This window comes from Tyto alba, unplaced genomic scaffold (genome assembly GCF_018691265.1).
Source record: "Tyto alba isolate M040663 unplaced genomic scaffold, T.alba_DEE_v4.0 Super-Scaffold_2, whole genome shotgun sequence".
NCBI classification, from domain to species: Eukaryota; Metazoa; Chordata; class Aves; order Strigiformes; family Tytonidae; genus Tyto; species Tyto alba.
The window spans coordinates 18,602,753-18,620,838 of NW_024881282.1; the positions used below are offsets into that span (position 1 = coordinate 18,602,753).

The following is an 18,086-nucleotide window of genomic DNA, read 5'->3' on the forward strand; positions in this document are numbered from 1 at the left end:
ACCACTTTATAAGGGAATTCAGAAATAGTTTGAGTATATTCAGTTGAACTGGTAGTGACTTTTAGGGCAAATAAGTTTTTATTTAATTATGTTTTCTGTTACTGATTCATTTTATGTGTTATGATATCTTGTTTGCCTAATAAACCAGATAATCTAGTACTATGCTAATTTCTTTCTAGTTCAACGGAGAGTTTAAGGTATTTAGTTTAAAAAGATTTTATTGTGTTTGTATTTTATAGCTGCATGGTTTTTGCATTGTTACAATACTGCCTTAAGCTAGAAGAAATGTCTTGGTTCCTTTAAATCGTGACAAGACTTCTGTCTCTGCATTACAGTAGGTAAAATTGCAGTGTTTGGTTTCCTGTTGTTTCATAAACCCATTTCTAGAAATGTTTAAGTAAAAACGTTTGATACACTCAGAAAACAGATGATCAGTTGTTTATCCACTTAACTATGGTTGTTCCTTAGGAAAAGTTTTTCCAAAAAAAAGCTCTCCATGTTTAAAAAAAAAAAAAAAAGTTGTATTTATCTGCTGGGAGAGAATAAATGCAGTTCTGAGGAAGCAGCAAAAACAAATATAAAACAATTAAATGTGTAACCAGTTGCAACATTTTTGTTCTCTCTTTAGGAATACGGAACACTTTATATTCAGGAATACAAGAAAAACAGCAAAGTGGAGTCAAGTACATGCAGCAGCTTCATGGGCTTGAAGGATCATCTGGGGCATGACTTAGGCCACCTTTATGTGGGGAGCACTGGCACACAAATAAATGCAATTGTACCTTGGTCAGTGGCGGAGAAGCCAACGATGGATAAGGTTAATTCTAGGAAAGAAGATGTAGACAAAGAGACATCTGAAGAGACTTCTGGAAGCTCCAGCTGTGACTCTGAAGAAAGCACAAATTCTGATAATGATTCAGAGAGACTGAATAATTCTGTATCAGAATCACATTTATTGCCTAAGACTCACCGACAGCTGTGCCGATCTCCCTGCTTAGAGCCTCATATACTAAAAAGAAATGAAATCTTGAAAGATTTTAGGATAGAAGAGGCTCAGATAGTACCTAAGGAAGTGAAAAAGGCCCCTGATGTGGTGAAAGAATATCAAACCAAACTGGAGTTTGCACTTAAGTTGGGTTACTCTGAAGAGCAGGTTCAACTTGTACTGAATAAACTTGGTACTGATGCTTTAATAAATGATATTTTGGGAGAACTTGTCAAACTGGGGAATAAAACTGAGACTGATCAGACTGTAACTAATGCTAACACTAGTGTAATGCGTGAAGCATCTTCCATAGAGTCTCAGAGGTCAGAGTCTCCACTGCAGGAGGATGTGACAGAGGATGGTGACAACCTGAGGCCAATAGTTATTGATGGCAGCAATGTTGCAATGAGGTATGTGACCATGAAGCTTTTGCTTTTGTATTTAAATGGAAACAGCATGACCTTGTCCTGTTCAAGCACTGACGTTCGGTATAATTGACTAAAACTGTATGCAGGTTCTCTCACAAACATCTTTGTCAGCCACACAGTAGGCCTGTCTTGTAATCAGGCTAGAAGTCTGTAAGAGTTCAATGGGTTATACTCACTGTTAGAACAACCATACGTTAATGCCAGTCTCCCTTTGTAGGCAGCTATAAAATCTCTCCTTCCTACTGCCAGTCTAGTATGTAGTTAATTTTTGGCAGGCACCATTGCTATGGGCAATTGCTGTAACCAGTTACATACGGGAGGTTAAAGCACATGCAAGATTCCTTAAGATTATAAAATAGTGATTTAGAATTAAGTGTCTTATGGGGTACTTCTCCTTGGTAGGCTGTTCTGTGATAACTGGTCCATCTGTAAAATTGGTCTTGGTTATAAGATTTGGAGTTAGGTTTTATTGCCATTAATTCCTGAGATTACTGTGCTTTAGACTTTCACTTACATGCCCACAGATAACACATTTACCTACAGCATTCACCCATCCTGACCCCGGTCATCTAGATGCGTAGCAAGAAGCTTGTCTGTGTGGAGGCAAGAGGTTCGTGCTCCATCGGTGATTAGAGAGAGAAGGAAATGGCAGAGACACATGCTGAGAGATGGAGGTTTTATGGCTATATAAGTGATTAAATGACAAATTGATTAGTAACTAATTGGGTAACTCATAAGGATTATCTGATTACTAGAACCATGGTTTAGAAGGTCAATTTTAGTCTTCTGGTGACTTGATGTGGTTTTCATTAGCTTAGTAATAAAAGTTCGTGTAAGACATTTCTGGGCTGAAGGCCCAGGGGTTTTTTAGCTCCTCATCAAGTCAATTACCTTTAAATGAGGCTTTTTAAAATGAAATTAAATACAGCTCTTATTTATGCCAATATGATGGTTTTTCTTTATATAAGTAGATGTCTTAGCCCGTAAAGCAAGGGTGTTACTTCTTTGTAAATAGGGACATTCCTGTGAGTTCTACTTGATGTGTCATTCCTAATCTGCTTTTTCAACTTGAGCTGTAAAGGAAGTATGTCCAGTTGAACAAACGCTATTCTGGTACTCAACCAAGAAGTTATCTGGAGACTTCTAAAATGTTTTTGGATTGTATTTCATGTAAATCCAAAACAGTTGTGTAAGTGTTAGCTAGTTAGCACAGCTCAGACTTGGTGGGTGGACTCCGGTTCAACTTTTCCCACAAATGTCACTGAACACATTCCAGAAGTAGCTTGAGATCAATTACTTCTCCTTAGTGTTTATTCAGCTATTAGCATAAATATTTAGGACCTGCCTTCCTATGCTCAATTTAGTTTCCTGACCACCTAGATAAAATGAGCCAAATATAAATGCATGCTATGCATGCTACAGGGCCTTAAAACAGATTATTATTATAACAGTCTTTCTGTATCCAATAATCGAATGAATGGGTCTTTACTTGTTTTCTACCACATTTAATCACAGAATCATTCAGTTTGGAAGGGACCTCTGGAGATCTTTTAGTCCAGTCCCCTGCACAGAGCAGTGGCGATTCAAGGCCATGTCAATTTGGGTTTCGAATGTCTCCAAGGATGGAGACTCAGCATATTCTCTGGGCCAGTGTTTGAATGCTCTCACTGTAAGAAAGTTTTCTTTTTTTATGGTTAAACAACATTTCTTATACTCCAGTTCGTGCACATTATCTCTTGGCCTGTCACTGGACACCAGTAAGAAGTCAGTTTCTGTCCTCTATTCCCTTCCATCGGGTATTTATGCACAGGATAAGATCCCTCTCAGCCTTCTCTTCTCCAGTCCCAGCTCTCTCGGCCTCTCCTCATATGACAGATGCTTCAGTCCTTTATTTAACTCTGTTGTCCTTCACTGGACCCTCTCCAGTTATTGTCCTCGTTTGTTTTATACTGGGGAGCCCAGAACTGAACCCAGCACTCCAGATGACAGCAAGCCTGAGTAGAGAGGAAGTATCACCTCCCTTAATCTGCTGGCAACACTCGTCCTAATGGAGCCCAGGAAGCTCTTGGCCTTCTGTGCTGCAAATGCACACTGCTGGTTTATGGTCAGCTTGGTGTTCACCAGAATGCCAAGGTCCTTCTCTTCAGAGTTGCTTTCTAGTTGGTTGCCTCTTAACCTGCACTGATGCCTGGTTTTAGTCCTTCCCAGGTGCAGGATTGGCATTTCGTTCTGTTGAACTTGCTGTGGCACCTGGTTGGCCCATTTCTCTACCCTGCCAGGGTCCCTCTGAATGGCAGCACACCCATCCAGTGTTCTACACATGTACACATTCCTCCTAGTTATGCATCCTTTACAAACTTGCTGAGGTTGCACTCTGTCCAATTATCTAGGTCATTAACAAAGGTGATAAGCAATCCTTGCCCCAGTATCAGTCCCTGGGAACGCCAATACTAATTGGCCTCCAGCTAGACTTCATGCCACTAATCATAACCCTTTGAGTGCAGCAGTTCAGCGAGATTTCAGTCCACCTCTCTGTCCCCTTACCTTGCCCACACTTCATTAGTTTGTCAGTAAAGATGTAACAAGAGACAGTGTCAAAAGCTTTGTTAAAGTCACAATAGACAGCACCCACTGCTCTCCTAATCCACTGAGCCAGTCATGTCACCTTAGAAGGCTATGAGGTTGGTCAAGTGTATTTCCACTTCATAAATCCATGTTGACTGTTCCAAATCACCTTCACCCAAGCTATGTAATTTGTTAGGAAAGGATTTCCAGGAGGATTTGCTTCATCACCTTTGCAGGCATGAAGGTGAGGCTGACCAGCCTGTAGTTCCCTGAATTATCCTTCTTGCCTTCCTTGAAGATAGAAGGGATATTCACTCTCTTCTGGTCCTTAGGAACATCTCCCAATCACCACAACTTTTCGAAGATTACCAAGAGTGGCCTCACAATGTCATTAGCCAGCTCCCTCAACACCCTTGAATGCATCCCGTCAGGGCCCAGCAATTTGGGAATGTGCCATCTCAGTGTTCCCTAAACTCTGATGAGGGAAAGTCTTATCCTGTCATCTCTGCCCAACTTCCTGCACATCAGGGTGGACCAGTCTTGAGCTTGGTGAGGCGATCCTTGAAAATCAACTAGCTCTCCTGTGCCCCTCCTCTCTCCAGGGTCATATCGCATAGGATTCTCCTGAACAGGCCGAAGTCTGCTCTCCTGAAGTCTGGGGTTGTGATCCTGGTTTTTGCCTTGCTCTTTCTTCACAGGATCCTGAATTCTACTTGTGGTCACTGCAGCTGAGGCTGCCTTTGACCTTCACATCTCTGACCAGTTCTTCCTTGTTTGTAAGTATGAAGTCCAGTGGGTTCCCTCGTTGGGTCCTCAGTTACCCATGTTAAGAAGTTACTGCCAATGCACTCCAGAAACTTCTTGGATTGCTCATGCATTGCTGTGTTGGCAGGCTTATTGGCAAAGACACTTCTCATCTGCTTCTGGTCAGCCAGTTGGTGAAGATGCTTTTGTTCTTCTTGGTCAAGTGGATCCCACCTTTTCCTAGAAATCAGTCCTTGATTATGAAAACTGGTCCCATGTTTGTAAAAGATGAGTCCCTGTTGCTGACACCAGCTGTGCAACCAATTGTTTACTGCCAGGATCTGTCCTTTCCCCTTCAAGAAAATAGATAATAGTAAATAAGCACTTTGGATACTTAAAAGGAAAGATTTCAGCTTTCCATGTGAAAGAGCAATGTTCAAAGCAGTGGAGGAGATACAGGAATTCACCTGCACTTCAGACAAACTTGTTCAAATTTCTGTATCTAAATGTCTAGGGTCCTGTTATGAGTAACTAGCGTATAAATTAGCAAGTCTATTCTTTTCTTTCCTCTTTGCTTTTCCAAGCTGTGGCCAATGAGTTCACTTTGAAGTTGCTAAAGGGAGCTGTGACTGTGCCCTAAGCAAGACTGTAGACAGTCTTTTGAGAGAGTCTTGGGATCTCTCTCAGTATGTTCTCACAGAAATGGGTAGACTGTGATCTGTATTCTTACTCCCATGTTGTTGTAATAAATGTACTTGGTGATACCACTTACTATTATAATTATTCTAGGTAAGAACTGCTGATTTTCCATTAAAAGATGTATTTGATGAGGGAGGAGAGTTTTGTGAAGAAGGTTAAGGTGAGTGTTGTCCAGTAATAGAAGTAGAATAAGAGAGCGGTCCTCTTCTGAAAGGATCAAACACTCTATGCTGCCCTGTCTCTCCATTGCATGACTAATTAGGGATGAGGTTTCACAAAGCATTTAATGAGTGACACAAGAGTGACTTTGTTTCAGCCTTGCTGCTGTCTCACTGCCAGGGATCCTTTCCTACCTGCATATCATCTAGTGAATGTGTAGCTGCAAAATAAATTGATTCAGCTTCATAATTCAAAGTTAAAAACAAGATCGGGAAGGATTATTTTTATATTAGACTTGTAAATGAACCCCGATGCTTTTGTCATTGGGAGAACAGCTGGGTCTGACACAAAGGAGGAAGAATGTGTCCAGTTATCTGACTGAATGTTCATATTTGTGTAACTGGTTGCATCTAGCCAACTGATGATGAGTGGATTTGTGAGTTCCTTGGGGGCAGCACAGAACACAGCTTGAGCCAGAATAACTTGCCCTGGCCAGCCAGAGTCAGCATGTATGCTGGTCTAGTCTGGTGATGACTACTGTTCCAGAGAAGCTGCTTTAGAAAACTAGTTTGTAGTTTCTGCCTTTTGGTAATTCTTGGAAAGCTTTTCTTAAACTTTGAGATGGCATTGCTTGTCATTTGTGCCTTAAACTGAAAGCAGTTGATCAGATGCATCTTGTGTCATTCCAGTTTAAAGTTCCGATATTGGCTAAAGAATATTAATTGGTTAAAGTTTTAAAAACAAAGCAAACCCCCTCTTTCAACTGAATAGCAGAAAAGTGGCTTTTGCAGGCTATGACTTGAAGAGTTGCCATACAGTTTCTATGGGCTATTTCAAATCTGGTCTTGTTCTTTCATTATTCTAGCTTTCATGGTGTTGACTTAATCCTTTTCCAGAAGAGGAAAGGTGACTACGCACTTAAGCCTAACACACACAAAGTCTTTTGTTAGAATGCTCTTACAGATGGCACTGATTTATTCTATGTGTGTGTGTAAACATAAAATCAGAGCTGAACAGAAAATTAGATAATCCCCTAGAGCAGCTGTGGAGCTCTTAATAGACATTTGCTGGACTAAGGAATAGGACCTCATGCTAAACCTGAGCAGTGACCTGTGCTGGCTTTCCAGAGAACTGTGTAGCTCTAGCCCTGTTTCATAAGGTGTGGGGCTTTTGCATTTAGATGATGATGTTATAATGCAAAATCTTAATTTAGAACCTTACTCCATGGAAGTAAGAAAGGCATTTGTCCATTGACATAAAAATGCACTCAGGACCTTATTTAATGTAAACTACACAGCATAGATAGTAGACAGGTAGCACATTTCAGTCAATAGTAGTTCTATATCCCTATGTAATGAGATTTAAACTACCCTGTTTTCCCTTTACATCACTACAGTAGGCAAAAGAAGGTGATTTTTGCCCATCTAGCAACAGCAGATCAGCTCTTCACCCCTGTATCTGTCCGTTCTCCACTGTGTTATTGGACCTGCTTTTCACACGTTCCCAGCTTCCTCAGTTGAGTCTCCGCAGTCTGGAATGGAGGGGAGAAGGTCCTGTTTTGCCATGAGGCAGCAAAGGCAAGGTTTTGAGGTTCTCTTTGTACATTCATTTTAAGACTTCACTTCACTGCTGACATTGGGAGGGAGCTCCTTCTGAAGAAATACAGTGCAGCATATTTGCACAGTCCTTTTTCTTTGCTTATCCTTTTCAAGGATAAGGTTGGAATGCTGAAAATTATCTACAATTGGTTATTGCCATGGTACTTCTCTTTGCTGGAATCAAAGTCAGACTTTTGCCACCATGAGGTAAGGAGTAAGGTATAAGGAACCAGAGTTGTTTGTTACAAAGATAGTGGGAAAATTTTAGCTATTAATTTGCTTCTGTTCCATATTTGTTAGTTTTCCCTGGATACTCTGGGTACTTTCAGACTTTCTTTGCTAACAGCGAAAAGAATGTTTCAGATTTTATGTAAATGTATATAAAACTTCGTTGAAAACATCTAGGCAAAAAAGAAGTGTGCTGTGCTTACAGAGAGTGCAACATGGAGATAACATCTCTGTTTAGGCAAGTGAGTCTTGTCCCTGTGCAGTAACCATGAGGCAGGTCATTTGGCCGTAGCAAAAGGTTTGCTGATACCCTGTCTACATAGTTTTTCCACAGCTTCAATTGTGTCAACCAAAGGATGGTTTGATTGTCTTATCTATGCCATATGTAGTTTTTATATGGCAATTTGATTGCATATGTATTTTAACAAACTAACAATTTAGCTGCATTAGCCTCTTCTCAGATTGTGTGTTGCTGAGCTTGGTAGACACAGTTGTATCTTGGTACCTTGATTCAGATTTCATCTTCCGGTGGTACTGGCAGTCTAGTTTCTTAGGTTATTTTGAGAAGTCACTTTAAGGAATACATAAAAATATTTTTCCAGCCAGTAACGATCATGTGGATAGGAGCTTGTCACTGGCAGCTTTGAGCATAACTTCTCTTTGTCTGCTTTGACCCAACTGCTGAGTGCGTGACTTGCTTGGTCAGACACTCACATGCATGCCTGGCTGGTAACCGCTCCATAGAGAGCCCCAGTGTTGGAAGCCCTACTGGTGAAAAATGTTTTGAAAGATTTTACAGCTTCCAAGGATTTTTTTCCTTCAAAGACCTCAAAGCATTTGAGTAAAAAAACATTTGGGAACTGTTTCATCTGCTTTGTGTTGGCACCAAAATATGCATATATAAGGAACAAATACAGGACCAGTAGAAGGCCTGGGTTACTGAGTAATGCTTTGGGACAAATTATTTCTGTGATGTAGGAAGTTAGAAGAGCTTTAAAAAAAAAATAAAGGGATGAGTCTAGTGACAAAACCAGGCTGCCAGGCTAATGAGTCACTAATATGATACAGGGTGGAAATTCTTCTCTCTCTGTGCTATGGACTGAACACTGTTTTCCTCCTGTGACATGATAGAAGAAAAGAGTTTGATAACTCTCCAAATTTACCAGGCAGATCTGTGTTTTAGTTTTCTTGTTCTTGCTTTTAATCAATACGTTTTTACATGGGAAGTATGTTGATGTTTCCAGATTTCAGCTGTATAAAAACCCGTGTGTTTATTACAACAGACATTATTGTAGACCTCAGCTGTAATGTGTCTTGTCATCAACATGTATGTTTTCTGTAGCTTTCAAAACCTGAGAGGTCTGTGTTTGTTTGAATATTGAATTAGAGCATGCCAGAAGCATTGCAACTGTTCTAAGTAGTCAGTGTTTTAGGAGTGTATACCACAACTCTTTTCAAGACAGTCACTTGAAAATCTAATTTGGGGACTAGGAAGGTAACAGGGAACATTAAAATGTTCTCATCAGATGTTTTACCACTTTCTACTAACTCTCCTAGCCTAAAAAATGCTTGATTGGAAGTGTTACACTTTTATTTTCTCTTAAAACCACAGCAATCAGCAGGCCAAATATACAAGTGGTGATAAAAAGAATCTTTCATGCATGGTATGAAAGAGAAATAGATACTTCTTAAGGAATATACTTTATCTTCCTTCAGCTAAGAGTGGTAGATTAAACATAGTCAGCAAGCAGAACCAAAGCAGTATACGCCAATGCCTCACCCAGGGCTACAGCTGTCATCCTGACTGCTCTGAGTTTTCATGTACTTCTAGTAATTAGGAAGAGATTTTTAAAAGAAAGTTTCTTGACAAAGGAATACAAACATTTCTCCTCTTTTTTCCTTCTGATTAGTTCTAAAAGTCAGAAGAAGCAGCAGGATTTCAGCCTTTTCACCATATGATGTATTATAAAGCTGATGAAGCACAAAGATCACAAAAAAGAGAGCATCAAATCTGCATGACAACAGAATAGAAGAAAAGAACAAATTTTAATTGCACATCTTTTTCACAGACTTTATCACTAAATATTTAAATTTTTTGGAATTTGTATCCACTCAGATACCAGCTTAGGCACATGTCTGAAAAGGAGTGGAAAAAATTGTGAAGATTTATACCAGCTATAAATCCACTTGCTCAGCAATGCAAAAAAGCTCATATGCATTGTAATGCATTTCCCATTTCTGTTCCGTAGAGTTTATTTAAAATTTATGTTCTGGATGAAAGAATTTTTAATAGTCTGTATTAGGCAAGAGAAAACTAATGAGCTGAACTGCCTAGTCCTCCTCCTGCCTTTAAAAGCATGGCTTGAATTCCAACCTGATGGAAAGCAATAGGCAAGAACATCCACTTCTTTCAGAGAGGCCAAGATTTCATTCCAGAAATGATCTCTCAGACTTACGGGAAGAAACATACTGTTACTAAAAGGTAGTCTAACAAAACGCTTGTTCGCTGTCAGGAGTGAAAAGTGGTTTTATCCATTTGAAACCATGGAGATTGTTTAGAGTAATAACAGTACCGTGATTTCACTGGAATTCAGTAGCTGGAACAAGCCCTTCCTGAGTGTTTTAAAATGGATTGCAGTATGTTTATGGTTGCACATGACCTGCTGATAGCATGAACAGTAACTTCTTGTGTCAGGCTTTGCAAAGGAGGTGTTATGGCTGCCCACTGGGTACTAAATGTGAACCAAGTGCCCTGGTTTTGTGTTGTCACAGGGAGATGTAATTAGACTTACCATGGCTGCAAATATGGTTGGCCATTTTTAATATGCATGTGAGCATGTGCATTTTTAATGTGACATATCTGCGTGTGGTTTGGTTTCCCATTCCTGGGAAGTTACGAAATACACAAAGATACTACTATTTCAGCCAAACAAGCACAAGAATAATTGTATAGTATAAAACAAAGCATAGAAAAAAATAGTGCTGTATTTTTTATTATTACAGTGTTATTACAATGTAATAGTGTAGTATATGATATTGTCATACAAACCAGGGAATATGTTATTGCGGCGGCCTATATCCGCAGCTAAACAGGATATTGCCATACATAGATGTCTTGCTCCTGACAGTGTTCCTAGTATATCCCTATAAGCACAGAAGATGGACTTAAACTATCCTTGGAGTACCCTGTGGCAGCAAAAATTTACAAACTTTGATTATTATGGCCAGAAATAATTGCAATGTCTTCATATATGATTATGTTTCCAGGTCCTGTCTTCAGCGTCATTAGAAGAGGAAGTAGTACAGTTTCTCACTTAAATCCAGATAATGGTAGTGAGCATTTATTCTTTTTTTTTTTTCTCCTTTTTTTTTGTTTTTTTCTTTAGTTTGAGGCCTGTGACCTTCAACACAGCCTCTGCTGAGAAGGGTGCTTTGTGAGAGGTGTTAGCCTTGACTTGTTCTCTCTCAACAACTAAACACAGGTGAACATGTATGCCACCTCCTTCCTCGGCTTCTGGAATCTGGACATGATCTCAAAATTTTTCTCACTTTTACTGTGACATTTCATCCATTGCACAGTTACTCACATACAGCAGTGCCGTGTTTTAGAAAGCTGGACTTCTAAGTGGTCCTACTAAAAAGAAAAGTTTGTAATTAACATCTTGGTGGTTTTATTTACCTCAAAGCATGCAAGTAGGAGGAACTTTTAGGATCGCTGTGGCTATCCATCATCATATTGTCTCCTTCTCAAATCATTCCACAGTGAATTATCTTTTACCTTTCTGGAAGCCAGATTGTGGAATAACTGATATACATGACAAGCCAGCCAAGTGAAAGGTGACGGCTTGCTGCTGTGCCCCTGTGTTTCTTCTGCTCTGTAATGCTGTGGGGTTGGGAGAGACCTTACAAAACTTGCTCGTCTCTTCCTGTGCATGGAGAACCCAGACTGGCCCCAGAAGTGCTGTCTGACTTGTTCTGTGAACTATCTGATGAGGGGATCCCAAAATCCGTGAGCAGACTGTCCCATTGATCAGTTAGAAAGCTTTTTCTAATGTATGGCATAACTGTTCCTTATGCTAGTTAAGGACTTTTCTGTCCTAACCCAGTGGGACTATGGTGGGTCAGCCTCAGCTCCCCCCACCAGCAGAACAGGGGAGAAAACGGGAGGAACAGAAGCAAGAAAACTCATGGATCAGAATAATGACAGGAAAATGGCCCACCAAGTACTGTTGCATGCCAAACACTCAGCTCAGGGAACTGAATTTAATTTATAGCCAGTTAACATACATATTTAGTTACTGATTCAGGTATTGGGAAATAAAAAAGACAAACAGTAAAATACCTAGGAAGACATCTCTCCTTTTCCCAGGCTTGCTTCACTACAAACACCTGTCTTCCCTGCTTCCTCATGGCAGCCTCTCTCCAGACGCCTCTCCTACACCATTGTCACGCTGCAGGTGACACTCAGTCCCTTTGGAGAGGCAGTGAGGGGTGCAGGGGGTTGGGGTCAGGACATCACAGTTTTTCTCTGCTGCTCGTTCTTGCACTTTTCCTATTCTCCAGAGGCTGCCTGTCCCTCTGGGGATGTACCTGCTCCTCGTGGAGCACCTCCTCCTCCTCCAGTCCCGGAGTTCCCTCATTTCCTTTGCCTCTGCTGTGGAGTTGGGTACCAAGATTTTTCCGTGGACACCCAATGGTTGATCACTGTCCTCTATTTTAATTACCTCCTATATGTTGCATATTGTTTTGTTCATCCACAGGCTGCTTTTTTTCTCTGGATTAACTAAATGCACTTCCCCTAGTCTTTCCCCATAGGTCTTAGTTCACTTTTTTGGATTCTTTCCAGTTCATCTGTGTCTTTTGTAATATGTCATGCCCAAAACTGGATGTAGAAGTTGGCTGCGGACTCATTTGCCTTTAGAAAATTACCTAATTGCGTCTCTTGCCTTACCTTAAACAGTTATTGCACAACAGAAGCACATCTTTTGTTTTGCTTGTGTCTGATTGGTTTCTGCTTAACTGTCTCACCACAGCTTTTTAAATATACAATTAATTTCTCCTTTTGAATGCAGTACTAAGCAAATTCTTAGTTTTGCCGTGTTGATTTTGGACAGCCTCTCCAGTTCACCTAACCTGTCCTGCAGAGTAGAGTACCTGTCATCCCCTTGGGCTTGGAGACCTTCTCTCTCATTCCCTGTTCAGATGGGACCCGGCAGAGCTCCTGCAGCAGGGATCTGCTCTCCCTTCCCCCACCACCATGCACACGGGTGCTCAGTACTCATCTGCTGGCATTTCCTCAACTATTGTACTCTTTCATGTCAGTATTTCAGGCTTCCTGCTGTCCCTTATTAAGTCTCCGTGGTGCCTGTTACACCCTGTACTTTTGGATGGGCTATGAGGATTTTTAACACTCCATGCTTATATTTTTCCGTACTTGTTGAATCTGTATACACATGCTAAAATTGTTTGGCAGATTTAGTATCCTTCTCCCACACCATTTTGTAAGTGATGGCAATGCTTGAACAAGGCTCAGACTGATTCCCAGCTACCTTTAGAAACCACAGAGCAAGTGAAGAGCACAGCTTTGAGATCTGTGTTTCACTGTGCTCCATTTACAGTCATAGAAAAGCAAAGTCATATAATAAGGAATTTTACTGTGTGTTTCAGCCATGGGAACAAAGAAGTGTTTTCTTGTCGAGGAATCAAACTGGCGGTAGACTGGTTTTTGGAAAGAGGCCACAAGGATGTTACTGTGTTTGTGCCAGCATGGAGGAAAGAACAGTCGAGACCTGATGCTCTTATCACAGGTAAGCTCTGTTCCACCTTCTCTGGTTTGTTTGATGCTTTGCACATCATGAGTGCTACTGCTCAAATGAACAGATCTTTAGAAATAAAAGACTACAATAGAAAGTATATTTGGCAGTAGTAACTTCATTGAGGTCTTCAGGAAGGAAAAAGACAAAGCAATGCCCTCTCCAACTCCTCCTTTTCTGCTGGCCTGATAAATTTTCAATTAACGTTGCTACTTATTTCTTGAAGAACATAATTGTCATTTTTTAAATCTGTTATGCCCATATAGCATTGGCAGCAGAGACATTTGAAGTTAGTGATTCACTGGGTGATCTTTCTTGTGGTGAGCAAATTCTGCCAGGCTGTCCTGTCTGCCAGTCACCTGCAGTGAGTCACTGCCCATGCTTGGGGTAACGGGAATTATCCTGACAGAGAGGGAATGGTTCCCCTTTTCATCGTTACTATTAATAAATGAGACAGCTTTTGAAAATTTTAATTTTGGACGTGTTTATCTAGAAAAAAAATTTGGTGCAGAGGTATTTACTTCTTGATCAAACTAATTGATTCTGTGTGAAGGCTGAAGAGTTGTCATCCCTCTGCCCTAAAGTTGAAGAGGAGAATTTGGGGTTAAAAAACCCACTAGAATTTGAGGGGGAGAGGGGATTGGGTTTTTTTCTTTAAACAGGGCTACCTTTAAAGGGAGGAAGCTTTTGGGAGTAATAGCTATGGCTTCTAAAAGACTATGGAAGCAAGTTTTGATTACCACATGCATTTTCAAATATCTGGAAAGATCTTCACAACACTTCATTTACTTGATTGCTACTAGAATATATCACGTTGATGCAAGAAAATATTTGGAAAGATGTTGTTCTCATCACAGGCAGTGTGGAGTCTTTTCTCTTGAAGCCTTTCTCTTTCACTGTACTAGGTGTTTGAGGTATGAGAAGAGCATTGGCTAAGCAATAAAGATTCGGCTATTTAGAAATAAATTGTGACATCCACTAGAGCTGTGGGTAGGCCTAGAAGTCCCCAGAGGAGTTTCAAAAAAGTAGCAAGACTTAAAATTGATCAGTTGTCTAGCAATGAAAAATCAGTTTGCTATGTGTCATCATGGACCATGAAAATGGGAGGAAGATCAAAGCAGGTTATTGTATCTTCTGTAAAACAGAGGTTCTTTTTCTTATCAAGATGCAGGGAGCCTGCTTGCTACCAGTCTTGTCAAACACGTTCTGACACTCCATTTCCAGAGACACACACCTGAAATATGCGGCCACCTGAAATTTTGAAGGTCTTGAGATGACTAATGTGAGGATGGTTCTAGACTGTCAGTATTCATGAGAAACTTCTTGGGCTCAACAACAGCTGCATCTTTCTTACTATTACCTGCCATTCATCACATGGCAGATTTTTTTTATTCTTTCTTAGTGCGGGAAAAAAATTGCCTTCCATCACACTCTTACTCATCATTTACCACAGGCAAAGGGGAATACAAAAAGGTTGGATTTGGTTTAAAATCTTGTGTGCTTTCTACTAAGCAGATAAATGCTTTTATCAAATATATTGCTTATATGTAATGTTAATGCTGTATTTCTTCCTGTTGGGGTCTTTTTTTTTTTTCTAGATGGAACACGTTCCCTGTCAAGTTTCTTGTGCTACAAAACAGTTGAGTTATTTGAGATCTTAACCATTATTAAGAGCTGTGACTCACACTTACTGTGCAAGCATCTTCTGCCATTTTAGATGTTGCCTAGCTTTTTGTTTATTTTTCTTTAATAGCTTATCTGCTCTGAGGAGAGTGATAGCTAGGAGAATCAACAGAAGGGGTATGTGCCCCAGTGCTAAGTACAACCTCTGTAGTAGCCTGAGCCCATCTTTCAAAGCTCCTTGGGATCTCCAGGTTCCACACAGAGAAAGAGAAAATGTTTTTGGACAGGTGATTGACAGACTCTGTAGAACAAGAAGGAATTACATAAAATGTTAAACATGCTTATCTAGCATGAGGAAAGAGAAGTCTGTTTGGATTTGATAAGACCTTATATATAAATTTGTAAACCCTTCAAGGAAAGACATTCTGAACTACTACCAGAGGTAAAAATAACAATAACAAAAAAAAAAAAAAAACAACCAAAAAAAAAAAACAAAAAACAAACAAACAAACAAACAAAAAAAAAAAAAACAAACAAACAAAACCAAAACCACATTCGCTGCTGGCTACCAGATGACATCAGAGAACTTTCTAGGAGATGCTGTTAGTGTTTGTGAAGAGCCTGAGTGTTTGTACAGAACGTGGGTTTTCTAGTCCTTGTGGGTGCTAGTAGTAATCTCTTCTCTCGCTAAGCAGAAACTTTAGTGAGACAGACCCATTAACATGAGCTACTGGAATTATTTCAAAAGGTGTTTCTTGCTGGGTACAACAAAGAGATGGAAGAGGTCTGTCTTTACCAAGGAGTTCAGTTAGAGGAAACCCTTGGCTGTACTTGGGTGTAGCCCTCCTATTCACTGAAACATTCAGTAATGTTTAAAACCACCTCTTCAACCAGAGGAGTTTTTCACAACCATTTTGATAAGTACTGTTTCTTTTGAACCACAGCAACGTGAACAAGGTCCTCTGTGTTAGTCTTAGAGAAATGATGTGGAGCAGGAGGTTTTGATTTGTTTGTGGGGTTTTTTTGAAAGCATTGCCCAGTTGACTGCAGACTGTAACTTCAAGTATCATATATCAGACACCTTCTGCTGGACTATAACCATTTAAGACATGTTTAGTCCTAAATGCCTGGATTTTCTTCCTCAAATCTAATGTCCACGAAGATTAAGCAAAGATCTTTTTCTTTCCTCTCTTTCTTAACCTTTGATTCTTATTCCTTGTAGATCAAGAAATCTTGCGTAAATTAGAAAAGGAGAAGATTCTTGTGTTCACACCGTCCCGCCGAGTGCAAGGGAGAAGGGTGGTATGCTACGATGACCGATTTATAGTGAAGTTGGCCTTTGAGTCAGATGGCATCATTGTTTCTAATGATAACTACAGGGATCTAGCTAATGAAAAGCCTGAATGGAAGAAGTTCATAGATGAACGCTTGCTGATGTATTCATTTGTTAATGACAAGTAAGTCACTCTATCTTTGTATGTGCCACTAAAATAATTGAGGAAAAGACAGTTTGAAGACTTGTATGAATTTCTTAACCTATATCCTAAATCATTTGTGGGAAATTTGTAGGAAAACAGGAGGAATAGTCGATCATAGACCTGGTCTTCTGATTAAAAGTACTTGAATTCTGGTTTTTGCTTCTAGAGCATTTTTATAACTATCTTTATATCTTTTTATGCTAGTTTTTTCCTCTTTTGGTGTATGCTAATGTATATGCTATATTTGATGTATGCTATGTTATAATATTCCAATTCTCTTGATACACTAAGCCAGAATTTTTGATTGCCTGTGGTTAGACTCCTAAATCCTGGAGTCATATTAAAACTCATGTTGGAACGAACCTCAGGAGGTCTCTAGTTCAACTGTGTGCTTAGATCCATCTGTGGTATCTTCATACCCCAGCATACAGATCAACTGCACTTACCACTGGTGGCTTCTTATAGTGGGAGGGACTCAGTACTCTGCCAAGCAGACACTTGTATTTCAGTGCCTAAATACAGATGCAAGAGTCCTAGACAATCAGCACAGTTTTGTGAAGTTAGCTGTGGCATTTTAAGAAATTGCTGCCCTGTATTGCTGCCCTTACTTTGATTTACTGTGGGTTGTGTGCAGCCCTGCTTTGCCACAGAGCAGTCAGCTGAGCTAGACTAAAGTTGTCTGAAGCAGACTGGGGCTGTCCAGTCTATTTCCATGACTCATCTCTTGGGCAGTACCTGCAGCAGAAAAGTCGCCTTTCAAAACAGCTCTCAAAGTACCCAGGCTTAAAAGTGTCAGCCTGGCAGGTTATGGTCCAGGACACAGTCATGAGGCTCTCAGTCATTGCATGAGGATTGTGGAAAGGCTTGTTTGCTTCCATAATACGTTTTTTTGGTTGTTTTTTTTTTTTTTTGCTTTATAGATTTATGCCTCCTGATGATCCTCTTGGTCGCCATGGTCCAAGTCTGGACAATTTTCTTAGGAAGAAGCCTATTGTGCCAGAACATAAGAAGCAACCCTGTCCATACGGTAATTTGATTTAACTCAACAGTTTTCTGTACTGCTGGGACTAGGGACCAAGCTTCTGCTTTATTTTAACACTGCCAAAAATAAAAGCTTTTTAACAGAGGTTTTTACATTGTTGTCTTAGCCTGAGCATGTTTGAAATGCTGAGGTGATGGTGGAAACTGAAGAGATTTTTTTAATGTGCTAGTTAGAGAACATTTCTATCTGCTAGTTGAAGTAAAGGAGCAACTTTATTAATCATTCATAGGAATAGTTCCAAAACAGCACCTAAATTCTACAGGCTCTAGAAAGCCCTTTTCTAACATGATTTGCTCAAAAGGCATCTAAGATTTCTTCCAGAAAATGTATTGAGCTGTCTGAAGTTTAGCTGCAAAGCATCCCTACAGGCACACCACCATCTTGACTGGGCTGAAACCTGGTGGTCTTGCAGCTCTGTGGGACTTTCTGCCTGTGTATCTCCTTGGCCCGATGCAGCAGATGTATACAGAGACACTGACACTGTCGTGTTCAGCTCAAAATGTGGCTGGTAGCGTTGGTCTGCATTCCTAGATCACTAGCTGCAGCACACCACCACTGCCTTGTTTTTCCCCACAATACCAGAGATCTTAGATCTCACCCAGTGTCACACAAAACCATTTCCAAGATCATTCAAATGATCAGTAAAACTTGAGATGAGGGGCTTTTCCATTGTTTGATGATTAACAGATTTTGGTCAAAGTTTTTTTTTATCTGATTACATTTG

General features: G+C 40.2%; 1 protein-coding gene across 3 annotated transcripts in view; it reads left to right on the forward strand.

The window, feature by feature from the left end:
* Window positions 1–18,086, forward strand: part of ZC3H12C (zinc finger CCCH-type containing 12C) — a 45,624-nt gene that overhangs the window by 20,340 nt on the left and 7,198 nt on the right. For all 3 annotated transcript variants that reach the window (XM_032991070.2, XM_042792621.1, XM_042792622.1), the window contains 4 exons: window positions 629–1,395; window positions 13,074–13,213; window positions 16,065–16,299; window positions 17,241–17,347. In XM_032991070.2, the coding sequence (XP_032846961.2) occupies window positions 701–1,395; window positions 13,074–13,213; window positions 16,065–16,299; window positions 17,241–17,347 (1,177 nt within the window). In that variant the 5' untranslated portion in view covers window positions 629–700. The remainder of the gene's footprint in view (window positions 1–628; window positions 1,396–13,073; window positions 13,214–16,064; window positions 16,300–17,240; window positions 17,348–18,086) is intronic.